The following is a 13,087-nucleotide window of genomic DNA, read 5'->3' on the forward strand; positions in this document are numbered from 1 at the left end:
GGGGTGGGTGGGCGGGCAGTCCCCGGGTTCCGCTCGCTGCTGCTGGACCCCGGATGGCGAGTGCCCGCAGGGCTGCCGTTCCCTGGCCCCTTCCCTCTGCGCCTTTGTCCTCACAGCAACCCTGCGCCCCGGGACTGGGCGCCTGCTCTCCCAACTAGCGGAGGACGCAGTCTGGAGAGTCCGGGTCTCGCTGGCGGGTGGGGTGGGGTGGGGTGGGGGGCGCGTGTGGCGGCGGCGCAGCCTGTCCCCCTGCCCTGCCCTGCCCTCCCCTCCGCGCCGGGCTAGCTCCGCCCCGGCCGGCTCCCAGCCCGGGCCAGCGGCGGCGGCGGCGGCGGCGGCGGCGGCGCGGGGTGTGCGGGGCGCCCGTGCGGCGGGCGGCGGTCCCCTCGCCTGGCGTGGCGCTGGCCGGAGGATGCCCGGCGGCGGCGGCGGAGGAAGATGAGCTGCCTGGGGTAAGGGGGCCTCCCTGGCCGCGGAGGGCTGAGCGCGCGGCGGGCAGCGAGCGGAGCGCCCTGAGGCGCGGCAGAGGCTGCAGGCGGCCGGCTCCGCTCCGGCTCCGGCTCCGGCTGGGCGCGTGGTCTCGGCCCCTGCCGGGTCCTCCCGGGTCCTCCCGGGCTGCTGCTCCTCCCTGCCCGGCTGCCTGCCGCCCGGGAGGACGAGACCCCAGCGGCTCCCAAGCGGGCCGGCTGGTTCCCGGGGACAAGGGCGGCGAAACCTGCCGGGCGCCTCTCCGAGCATCTCGGCCAGCCCCAGAGTTTTGCCGCAGCACGCCCCCCCCCCCGGTCGGTTGCAGGCAGAAGGGGGCAGCTTCAGTCTTCCGGGGGCAGCCCCCCCCCCAAGACACAGCCCTCCGCCAGCGCCTGGGAGCCCGACCAGAGGGGGCTTCCAGGTACCTGCCTGTGGAGAAGGGGCTTGCATGGACTGGGGGGGGGGACCGGCTCACGTCCAATTCTGGACACCGCTCGCCCTGAGTCGGCTTGGCTCCCCCCCCCCCTGCTCTTTCTTGAACTGCTCCTTGCCCCCCCTCCCTTCACCCTCTACAGTTTGTAGAACCCCTCCTTGTGGCCGTCCTGGTCTGAGCAACTCTCTTCTCAAGATGAGGGAGAACTTAGCTCAGTCCCGTCTCCAGCGCCCACCCCACGCTTCCAGTGCCTGGAGCCCTCCCATGCCAGATGCGGGGCACTCGGGCACTCGGGCACACGGACAGGGTGAGGCGGGAAGAAGATGGCAGACTGCAGGATCAAAAATGCACGAAGTCAGCTCTGTCATGCTGAAACGGGTCCAGGATGGACACGGGGGACCCTGCTCAGTTAGTGTCTTCCCAGCAGCGCTTAAGTTCATTTCCGACCTGCACAGGGGAAGGAAATGCCCGGGCCTGGATGCCTCCCCCCCAGCTAGCCCCCTCCTTAGATCTTAGTTGCTAAGCAGGGTCAACTCTGGTGCCAGTCCTTGGACAGGAGGCCACCAAGGACGTCTGGGGTCACTAGGCAGAGGCAGGCAATGGCAAAACCACCTCTGAGCGTCCTCTTGCCTTGAAAACCCCGTGGGGGGGGGGCACCACAAATCAGCTGGGACGTGATGGCAAATAAGAAGAGGGTGAAGAAACCTTCATCGGAGTAGAATACAGACTGTTGCCAGGGCTCTTGTTCCGAAGCTTCGCCCTGGCGTACTCTCCCCTTTGGCGTTTCTGTGGTTGAAGAACAGTGACCGGCCAGCTGGAAAACCCTCCCCCAGATTTCTGCATCCCACACACAGGTGTCTTCCTATTTCCGAGGTCCCTCTTACAATACAGAACCATCTTAACAATGGCTCAGAGATCCCGTCCCCCTCTCCTCTCCTCCTTATAAACAGAGACCTAATCCAGGCAGGCTGAGACGTGCACCGCTTTCCAGAAGGACCTGTGGGTTCGCACACTCCCATAACACATGCAGAGAGCTCGACTACAGAGCCTTTTCAGCACAAACCCCTTCTATAACTTTGTGGGATTTTATCCAGAGGTTAAGTCCCAGGCGATGAACGGTTGGAATACATTTTTTTCTTTTGCACTTGTGCTCAAAGACCTGTTTGTTCTTTTGAAGTACTTTCATGCCATACTTAATTTACAAGACATCTTGTGGTGAGAATTGTGTCATGTTTACATTGCTTCTTTCCCAAAGGTCGGTCTGAGAACCTGATATTCCCTTGTGTACTAACAAGGGGTGTTTGGGAGGGTTTTTTTTTTTAACCATCATTTGCTTACTTTTCCAGCTAGTAAGGTAGGTCAGTATACAGAACAGAACAAGACCAAAAAATAGCCCAAGCATTCTATTCTAGCAGCCAGCTCTTGGGGGAGTTGGGGGGGTTGATCGCAGGCCTACTTTTAGAACAAAGATGTTTTCAATCTCCAGCAGAGATTACATCTCTTTCCCTCTGAGGAGTTCTTATTACAGGACAATTTGTCACTGAGTTGATTCAGCAATAGCTGCAATACAGTCATTGCTTCCTTGGCACCCTGGGTGTTTGTGTCCACAGAAGTGGCTTGGAGTGCCGCAGGAGGACGCAGGGTCCAGGGAGTCCGGCTTGATTAATGTTTGTAGCTCATGAGACTTCCCTGAGCTTCCCCATCCAGAGGTGAGGGACCGTTGCAAAGAGGCCGGAGCCTCGGTAGCGCGGCGGGGTAGGTGGGTGGGAGAGACAGTTCTACAACCCTCGACTCCCAAGAGTCTTGGCTGAGGCACAGAGCCCAAAGGCATCCTCTGGCACACCCCGTGTCTCCCCTTTCCTCGCCACATAAAGAAGATGTGAAAGTGAAGCAGGGGCAGAAGAAGCAGCTTTAGAAAACAGCGAGCAATGCTGTTAATGTTTTCATGCAGCAGGCAAGGAGACAAAAGGCCACATCCACTCTATCCACGTAAACAACTCTGGAGCACAATTAATTATCACGGCCCCAGCTGGCTGAGGGACCCCAGAAGTGTCTTGCAACAAGGCTAAGAAAAGAGAGTAGCCTGAATTACGCTGTAATACAACCTGCAATGTTCTGGGGGTGGTATAGGAGTTGGTGCCAACTGTCTGTCTGGTTAATGTGGTTTGAAAATAATTTATGTTTCGTAGTGCACATGAGCCATGAAATTGCTACCGCGAAATTGGGTGCGTGGGAGGGCATGGGGATACCAAGGAGTCTTCTGGGAGGGGGTGGGCCATCTTCTCAGCAGCCCTGTCCTCGTGAGCTGATGGCAGGAGACAGAAATCCTTCTGTTGGTGGCTGGGAACTGGCATCAAGGTCTGGTTCCTGTAGGGAAAGGATGAGCGTCATGGAATCAGAGGATGGAGTTGGTCCCAGGGTCACCTGCAAGCTTGTAATTTCAGTTCTGCAGGAAAAGCATGTGATGAAACGTGTGAGGTGCTCTGAGCACATGCTGTGCCATGTTAACCTTTGTTCATTATGAAGCATTCCTCCTCGCACTGAGCCAGAATGGATGCGGGTGGAGTTGGCAGAGTTTGGGCCCCGAGGCTCTTTGGCCCAGGGAAGGAAGAGGTTGTTGCTTCCGACTCAGTTATAAGCCAAGCCAAGCGCTGCAAGTTTCCTCCTCCTCCTCTGCTTTGACAGGGGCCTTTCGCTAGAGGATCTAAAAGATCGGAGCAACCCACAGAGGGCTTTTTTTCCAGTTTAGGAAGGGTTACTGTCAGATGGGAGCTCTTTGATCCAAAGAGTTGGCTCGCTTCCTCTGCACCACAGCCACAAGTGATCGCTGTTTCAAGTCAGAACTGACTGCAAATAAACCGGCCTGATTGATGGTGCTTTGAAGACTGCTGAGGATGGTCAGGCCCTTTGCAGTCCGGAGTTTACAGTTTCTGCAGCTCCCTGGAGGAACTTTTCTCTGGCATCCATCAAATGCCTTCCCTTCTCCACTCGCACTTGCTGCCTTTGGGAGACGGGTTTTTCTTGCACTCATTTGGGCAAAGGACAAAGGGATCTTCAGTGTCCAGGCTCGGAAGGGCTGGGGTGGATGCCTGGCCACAGGGCTCTGCAAATCCTGGGGGGTGGCAAATGCTTGGATTGCAGTGCTGCGGACGGTCTGTGTGAGCCAGCAGGGGGAAGGAGACAGGCTGGCGTGCCTTGAGCTGAGTCATCTGCTTGTTACTTGGGGGGGGGGATCAGGCAGAGGAGGCAGCTTTGATTGTCCAAGTCCCAGAGGATGCCCTGAGGAAGAAGGGAGTGGCAGGAGCTCCTCCTTCCTGGGAGGGTGTGCGGATGTGCGCAGATGTTCTGCTCTTCTTCCTCTTATCCCCCATCACGGGGGGGGGGGAACACAAGCCAGATTTTTGGAATTTGCATCTGCTCATGAATGACCTTCTGCCTGTAGTTCCAAGCTAAATCATCAGCAGGGCCCTCCTCGGGTGGCTTTGCTGAAGGGAGTCCACGTTGCAATCATCTGGTCCTCAGGGCTTCTGGGAAGGAGAGCTCCTGTGGACAGGACAGCCGGGAGGCCAGTTCAGTCATCCGTCCGTGGGCTGGTGTTCAGGAGAGCCGGCTGGCCAGAAGGGGCTACTTGTGAGGAAGACGAAGAGGCTGGCATCTGGAGGATGAGGGGGGCCGGCTGCCCATAGAAGCACTTGCCAGCATGGCAGCTCCTGCCTCCCACGGCCACGGCTGCTTCTCCAACAGGCTTCCGCTCTTTTATCCGTAAGGGGGCCTTCCCCCACCCACCCCGCACCGTACTTCTTTGCCTCCCAGTTTTGCGGGCCTCTTCTGTGATGCGTCCTTTTGTCTCTCTCTCTCAGGGCTGATTCTCTGCCAGGACCGTCCTTTGGAAGATGCAGAAGGACAAAAGCCACTTGATCGGCCGGTCTTAAATTACCTGAGTGGGGAAGGTGGCGTCTTCTCTGGTTACCAAAAGGGCGGCTTGCAGCCCCCCTTGTCCTTCTCCAGAGCCTCCGGGCAGCTTCTGGAGTGGGCATCCCAGGGCAAGCGTCACCCATCGCACCCCAGGGACTCGGGCTCTTGCCTATTTAGAAGGAAGGTCACCTCTTAGCGGGCAGAGAGTTACAGCCAAACCCACACACCACCTGCAGCTTCTCTGGCTTTTTGCCCTAGGAGATTATGGTGATTGGTAGAGTGCCAAGCAGAGGAAGGGGCATGCCCAGGACCCGGCAAGGTGCCCTGATGCTCCACTGGGTGGGTGGCCTGGTTGGCAGTCTTCTCTGGCTCACTGGGGGCCCCTCTGTGAGGGGACAGGTCCTGCACACACCTGAGGGTCCCATCGCCACCAGGACTTGGCTCTGGGGGGGCTGGTATTGCAATGACTCCAGCCCATCCTTTTGGCTAGGGACAGAGGTGTGACCGTGAAGCCTGCAGTGGGAACATGCATCTCACCAGCGTCTCTATTCAGAGGCTTTGCAGGGGTTTAGGAAGGCCTCCCAAAGACCCTCACAAGTTGGTGGGTCAGACAAAAGGGGGGTGTCCATGCGGCCTCTCCTTGCTTCCAGCCTGAAAAGGCTGCTTGCCACCTGCTCTCTTCACTCGCATTTTGGAGGCTTTCCACGGAGCAGGTGAGCTGGGATCTTGGCACGCGTCGGAGACGTGTTGGCATCATACCGGCATGCCCACAATGACCAGTTGCGGCTGCTTCCCTGGTGGGAATCGGCCCGTGGTGTCCAGCGGATGATGCCCCCTTGGTGGCGGTGCTGCATTCTCAGTTCCCAGCCTGGCAGCCTAGTCAGATACGTGCACAGCAGCTGGAGAGAAATCCCGTGTGCTGCGCTGGGCAGTGTGCCGGGCCTTTAATCCACCCTGAGGTCGGTGTCTCCCTGCACAGCTGGTCGGCCCCAGGGCTCGCAACAAGCAAGGGCTCTGCAGGGATTAAAAAAAAAGACCCCCATCCCTCTCCTCTCCATTTTGTTAGGTTGTCAAAGGGTGGAAACAGGCCTCTGCCCCTCCGCATCAGTGGGAAAACACTTGCTGACTTTGTGACACAGCGTAGTATATCTACCACCCCTTGCAGCTGGGGCCCCCCGGGTGTGTGTGTGTATGTGTGTGTGTGTGTGTGTGTGTGTGTGTGTGTGTTTCCAAGAGCCAACTCCACAAGGGATGCCAGGTCCATCCTGGCAGCTGCTCATCTGGTCATTAGGGGAGTATAGAGATGGCTGGAGTACCCTCACCTGCTCTGCGTATGTGGGCGGTGGGGTTGGCGTGGGAGGCGGCACACCTGTATAATGCCAAGAGCAGAGAAGAAGCCGGGCAGTTGGGAGAGGTGGGGTTTGAGAGAAGAGCTGGTGATCTCATTGTGATTTTGCTGTCAGCCTGTAGCGAAGGGAAAACACCATCTGGGTGTTCGGCTTTAAAAATACTCCTTGTTTCTCGGCAGGCTTACAAACAATCATGCCATATAAGCACACGCACAATCTGCGCTTCCTACACAGGAGAAGGGAGAAAGGGGTGAAGTTTCCAAAAGCCACAGGCACCAGACTGTGTTCTGGTTGTGCCTGCCACAAGGACGGGCCTCTTTCTCTTCTGTTCTCTTCTCTTCTGGTTGGTGAAGGCGTATGTAAGCATGGGAGAAGGCATCAGCTCTCAGGAGAAGCTGTACTTGATTCCCGGAGTAGCAAGATGCCACAGCTGAGAATCGGAGCAGAGGGGGACAGACGGTCTCGGTTGCTTGGCTTAATCATTGGCATATCCACCCCTGCCTGCTGGGCATTTTAGGGCTTGAGCTTGCTGCCTGCTGCACAGGTGGGCTGTCCATACCTGGTGCTCTGACACACCTTTGACGTGACCCCTTTGCCATGTTCCCCAGGATCTTCATCCCCCGGAAACACCGGCAGCGCTTCGACGAGGTGGTCTCCCAGAGCCTGATCAGCAAGCTGTGCCGGTCCAAGAGCGAGCAGCATGTCAACCGGCTCAGGCGCAGCCGCAGCGAGGACCACCACGAGCGCCTGCTCGTCTCCACCCGGGCCAGCTCGGTGCCACGGACCCACGAAGAAAACTGCAAGGGCCTGAGGAAAACCACGTCCTTGATTGCCAGCAACGTGGGGTCGGGGGCAGCCCGCAGGTAAGCTCCCCATCTTTCACACCTTCTGATCTACACCGTATGTGTCGTTCCATCACATCTGTACTTTGTCCTTCCTCCAAAAATGAATATGCTTGGCTTTCCCTTCCTTATTTTATCCCAACAACAGCCCTGTGAAGGAGGATAAGCTTTGAGAGAGTGACAGTCCCAGGTCACCCAATATGGCGGAGGTGGATTTGATCCCAAGTCTCCCAGTTCGTAATCCAAACACTCTGACCGCTGTGTGGAACTCAGCTGCTATGTTATGAGTTTATTTATTTTTTCAATAAAGCATGAAATTACCCTTGTGGAAGAATAACAGTTTGGAAGGCAAAGGGAAAAATAACCCTCTGGGATTCATATTAGAATTTTTACAAGCAACGTTTTAACAACTATTTCGAAAATAAAACGTCAAAATGTCTTTGGAATAAAACCTCTACGCTCTGGCAGCTCCTTGATATGAGTACGATTCAGGGAATTACATCCAATTTCCATGCATTTATTAATTTTTTAAAAATTCTAGGTTTGTTCCCCATTTATGGTTATATTCGGTGTAGCATCCATATATATACCTGACCTGAGTCAGATGGGATGTGGGTGGCAAGGAGTGAGGTCAATGGAGCTCAAATGATAGAGAGATTTGAACCGGGAGGCAGAAGGGGCAAGAAGCCGGTGAAGTTTTTGACTTTAAGATACCAAGGAGCAGAGTTACAAGTGCAGATTTTAGATTTAATGCATTGACCAGTTTCTCTTGCATAACTGAGAACTAAAGGCTTAGAAGCACCTTTGGGAAACACCGAGAGAACAGAGGTTGCGGACATATTTGGAGGGGAGGCATCGATAAGTACAGAGATAGGGCATAACAGCCTTAGGGAGGACAAAGAAGCATATATTTTTGAGTCTCCTGCTGTCATAAGGGCTAATAACTTTGGGAGGGCCTGTGGCTCAGTGCTGAAGCATCTGCTTGGCATGCAGAAGGTCACGAGTTCAATCCCCAGAAGCATCTCCAGTTAAAAGGGATTGGGTCGTAGGTGAGGTGAAAGACTTCTGCCCGAGACCACGGAGTGCTGCTGGCAGCCAGAGTAGACAATACTCACCTTGGTGGACCTGTGCTTTGATTCAGCAGCAGGCAGCTTCATGCATTCTCAAAGATGCCGAATGGGCCTCAACCGAAGGTGAATCCAGTCCAAACAGCATTTAGGCTGCTCTGATTTGCTGGAACTGGCTTTCTCTCCCAAAGGACTGTTCGAGTCTACAAAGGAAGCAGGAGCTTTGGGTTTACCTTACGCGGACATGCCCCAGTGTGGATCGAGTCCATCTTGCCTGGTAAGGAGAACTGGGATTTCTCTCGCATGCTGCTGTTGATGCCTCCATGTCCAGAATGGATGTTTTCAAGGTTCCTGCCGGCTTTTGTCCTCCCTAAGCAATCTCAGGCTTTTTTTTCCGCATGGGAAATAGAGTCACCATTTCCGACTGCTTAGGGGGCAGCACAAAGTGAGGGGTGCATCGTCATTGTCTCCCCACCGTTTCTCTCGTGGCACTCTTCTTGGATTGCCAGGGCATCGGAGTGCTCGAAAGGGGTCCCTGTAACCAAAGGGGGCTCAACTGTGGCTAGACATTGCAGGATAAGATGGAGGCATCAGCTTTGCTGGGTGTGAATGAGCGCCATGACAACGGCATGGAACAGACAGATGGGAAAGGGCTTGAAGGGCTGTCGTACAGAGGAGGGTGCCGAGTTGTTTTCTGTTGCCCCAGAAGGTCGGACCAGAACCAACCGGTTGAAATTAAATCAAAAGAGTTTCCGTCTAGACATTAGGAAGAATTTTCTAACAGTTAGAGCGGTTCCTCGGTGGAACAGGCTTCCTCGGGAGGTGGTAAGCTCTCCTTCCCTGGAGGTTTTTAAGAAGAGGCTAGATGGCCATCTGTCAGCAATGCTGTTTCTGTGACCTTAGGCCTTAGGACCATGAGAGGGAGGGCACCTTGGCCATTTTGAGGGCATGGAGTAGGGGTCACTGGGGGTGTGGGGGGGGGAGGCAGTTGTGAATTTCCTGCATTGTGCAGGGGGTTGGACTAGATGACCCTGGTGGTCCCTTCCAGCTCTATGATTCTATGAAAGCTGGAGCACTTCGCTGTCCCAGAGCTGAGGCCTTACACAGCTCCATTCTGCCGAAACGGAGGAGGTAACAGTGCTGGGGTTGCCAAGACCCAAGGAAAGGCGGCATCCTTCCGTGTGGAGAAGGGAGAGAATGAGAGGAGAAGAGAGAGAATGCCAAACTCTTAAGCACAGCGGCACCCGACCTCTTTCTAACCTGGGGAAGGGAAAGGCAGGGCCGCAGGAGCTCCGTAGGGCAGTTTTGGGGACAGGCTCCACGTGCCCAAATGGTGCGTCTGAATTCCTACACTTTTGTCTAGGGAGTCCAGCGGACAAGGCGTCGCTGAAAGCTGGAGACCGGATCCTGTTCCTCAATGGCCTGGACATGAGGTGAACGGGCACATCCCTTGGTTCCTCTCCCTTGGATGCGATGCACAGAGGGGCTGGCACTGCACAGATGCCCTCCCGTGTCCTTCCCTGGCTCTCCGCAGCACAGGAGCCCGCCTGGGAGCTGCTGCCCAGGCAGAACAGGGACTCCTGGAGCTGAGGAAGGCTTTTCCGGCTCCTTTCCCTGACTTCCAATGTCTTCCGCCCTGCAGGAACTGTTCCCATGAGAAGGTGGTGTCCATGCTCCAGGGCAGCGGAGCAATGCCCACCCTCGTGGTTGAAGAAGGCATCGTCAGCTTTTCAGGTGATGAGATCATTCACATTTGCAGGAGATAATGGGGTTCACATGCTGGAAAGGGGTGTGTGCCTTCTGCTTGGCACGCAGGTCACCTCTACATAGGCAACAGAAGAACATCAGAAGAGCCCTGCTGGATCAGACCAGCAGTCCATCTAGTCCAGCATCCTGTCCCACACAGTGGCCACCTGGTTCCTCTGGAGGTCCTGAAACAGGGGAGAGAGGCCGAGGTTTTCCTCTGCAGCAGCCTCCTGGCACTGGGGTTCGGAGGTTGACTGGCTCTGAAATTTGGAGGTTCAATAGGTAAAGTGTATCCTACTATAGTAAGAACACCAGAAGAGCAATGCTGGATCAGACCGGTGAAAGGCCCATCTAGTCCAGCATCCCGTTCCCCTGGAGGGCCGACAACAGGGCGTAGAGGCCGAGGCCTTCCGCTGATGTTGCCTCCTGGCACTGGCATTGAGAGGGTGGCTGCCTTTGAGCATGGAGGTTCCCTTTAGTCACCAGGGCTCCTAGACACTGACACACCTCTCCTCCGCCCACTCTCCCCACACCAAGCGTGTGGGGCCAGGCGTTCTGGAAATCTTCATTCCCTGCATGGAACTACCAGGGCCCGTCACAGAACTCAAGTTCTTGTGGCGGTGGCAGCAGAGGAAACTCCGGCTGGTTCAAGCCATTCCCAACCTGGTTTAAGCATAAGGGGCAGCTGGAAAACTGAATGTTGTAGAATTTTAAAGTTTGTGTTGAACTGGTCTTTTTGACCGCAATAAATGATTTGTTGTTGTTATAAGGGGCAGCTGCATTTGGGGCAACTCCCATGGGCTGCTTGAAGTCCCCGTGTCTCAGCCTCTCCTTTTCTCACGTGGCAGAGTGTATTTGAGAAGCAGCTCTGGTCAGATTAGATGCAGCATTCTACACAAAGCTGCCAAATGCTTGCAGACAGAAAATACAGCTGCCGGATTCAGCTGATGTGTCACCTCTCGGTCTGAAATAGAGAGGCTAAAGAAAAGGTTTTGCCACTTCAGGAAAGCGGTGGGGGGTTGGGGGGGGATGCTGGGACTAGGGGCGTCCGGCCTGACAGTGAAACCTGCCAGGAGAACACAAGCTCAGATTTATCTCCGTGGGTGTCCCCATCCGGACTGCGCTTTTTGGTGAGCGTGGAGATTGATGGCACGCCGCAGCTCAGCCGCCTTCATCTTTCCTATTACCTCGGAGTGCTAATCTTCCCACTGTGGCTTGGAAAGCAGCTCCTTACAACCCTGTGAGTTTTGCAAACAAGGCAGAAAATTCCTCTTAGGAGTTTGCTGGTAAGGCCATATTTTGACAAGATGCCCTTTTGCACTAAAGAGGAAAACATTTTTTTTAATTCACAGTAAACAACAGCCCCCTAATTATTGGGATGAGGTGGGGAGAGAACGGATTGAGATCTTAAAGCGGGAAATAGCTGTATGCGGTGGACAGGAGGACACGGTCTCTTGGAAGCAGCGCTCCTTTACGTGGGGACAGTATGGGGGAAAGGGCAGGCAACTGGATCTGCATCGTTTCCTGTTGACGGCCAAAATGCTGTCCGTTATTTTTAACTTCTACCTGAGCCCACGTTCAATCTGTGCATTTTGGGATCCAGCTTCTGCTGTTACGTTTCTATTCAGACATTTTAGGCAAAGACAGATGTTGTTGTGAACCGGAGTGGGGCCTGCTGGCTGTGGGGTGAATTCTGCTCCTCCCTTTCACTCCCGTAAAGAAATGTGCTCAATCGGTGGTTCCAATCCTGATTATGACTTCCTGGGCAGGCTTGCCTAGGAGAACGTCCGCCTTCCTTGGGTTATACCCATTGTCTATGGGTATTTTCACAAATAAAAGAAGAAGAAGAGTTGGTTTTTATGTGCCGACTTTCTCTACCACTTAAGGGAGACTCAAACTGGCTCACAATCACCTTCCCCTCCCCACAACAGACACCCTGGGAGGGAGGGAGGGCTGAGAGATCAGTGACTAGCCCAAGGTCACCCAGCTGGCTTTGTGTGTCGGAGTGGGGAAACAAACCCAGCTCACCAGATTAGCCTTCACCGCTCATGTGGAGGAGGAGCGGGGAACCAAACCCTGTTCTCCAGATCAGAGTCCACCGCTCCAAACCACTGCTCTTAACCACTACACCATGCTGGCTCTCAGCCAGTGTACACTGTAAAACAGGGTGGGGGCCTTTTTTCCGAAATGAAATTTCCCTCCTACAAAAACAATGTGGACCCCCCCTCCCCAAACTGGTGGTGGGAAGTGCTGTTGCGGCTCACATATGGTGACCTCAGAGGGTTTTCCAAGGCAAGAGATGATCAGAGGGTGGTTCGCCGTTGCCTCTGCCTCCGTGTAACAACCTTGGGCTTCCTGGGTGGTCTCCCATCCAAGTACTAACTTGGGACGCCTCAGCTTACCTTCTGAGATCTAATGAGATTGGGCTGGCTTGGGCCATCTCGAGCCACCCTGGGGGGTGGGGTGGCTGGCCCTCCACCACGGTCGGGAGGGATCTGCCCCGTCTTCTGTTTCAGCACTGGTTTCTTCTCTTTTTTTGTGCCCCTGCTGCACATGCAGACTGTGAGTCGTCTGAGACCCTCAGCTCCTCCTCAGCGCTCACATCCCTGCAGTGGGTGGCAGAGATTCTGCCTTCCAGCATCAAGATCCAGGGCAGGACCTTCCACCAGCAGCTGGAACATCTGCTCACGCCGCCCGAGCGCTACACTGTCTGCAAAGCCCTGGAGAGCTTCTTCCAGCACAGGTGGGAGGCTGATTGCCCCTCCACACCTGCCTCACCCACACCGGGAGGCAAGAGCCAAAGTCCTTTTCGGTCCTGCAGCAGCCCTTTCCTTGGCGCTTTCTCTCCCTCTGTCCCTCTTGTATGTTTCTTGTGTGATTCTATTCTACGATTCCACATTCAGTACTGCACAATTCTTGCAGAACCAGCACTTCTACGCATCGTTGCAAGATCAGGGCTTGTCTTGGTAGCTGGATGCAGCCGGAGCCCAGGCCAGGGGCTGGCAGGCACTCTCTGGGTTAATTCCATCAGAGGGGCGCACGCCACCTCTCGGGTTGTCCGTGCTTGCATGCCTTCCAGCAGCAAGGCAAAAATGATGCTTTCCTCTTCTGTGGAGGAAAAAAAAAACAGGAAGGGAGCCATCCTGAGCCCAGTTCTGGCCAGGGAGAGCACAGAGTAATAAGTGGAAGTGGAAAAAAATAAAATCTAGCTGTTAGGCTTCTGCATGCCAGGGGCTCCAGTTTAAGGCCACAGGCCAGGGGAAAAGG

General features: G+C 55.1%; 1 protein-coding gene across 1 annotated transcript in view; it reads left to right on the forward strand.

Moving 5' to 3' along the window:
* Positions 1 to 13,087, forward strand: part of GRID2IP (Grid2 interacting protein) — a 34,121-nt gene that overhangs the window by 6,913 nt on the left and 14,121 nt on the right. Inside the window, exons 3-7 of the mRNA XM_056866345.1 lie at positions 6,774 to 7,028; positions 8,266 to 8,351; positions 9,438 to 9,507; positions 9,717 to 9,808; positions 12,380 to 12,563. Of these exons, the coding sequence (XP_056722323.1) occupies positions 6,774 to 7,028; positions 8,266 to 8,351; positions 9,438 to 9,507; positions 9,717 to 9,808; positions 12,380 to 12,563 (687 nt within the window). The remainder of the gene's footprint in view (positions 1 to 6,773; positions 7,029 to 8,265; positions 8,352 to 9,437; positions 9,508 to 9,716; positions 9,809 to 12,379; positions 12,564 to 13,087) is intronic.

Source organism: Euleptes europaea, chromosome 21 (assembly GCF_029931775.1).
Source record: "Euleptes europaea isolate rEulEur1 chromosome 21, rEulEur1.hap1, whole genome shotgun sequence".
In the NCBI taxonomy this organism is placed as follows: domain Eukaryota; kingdom Metazoa; phylum Chordata; class Lepidosauria; order Squamata; family Sphaerodactylidae; genus Euleptes; species Euleptes europaea.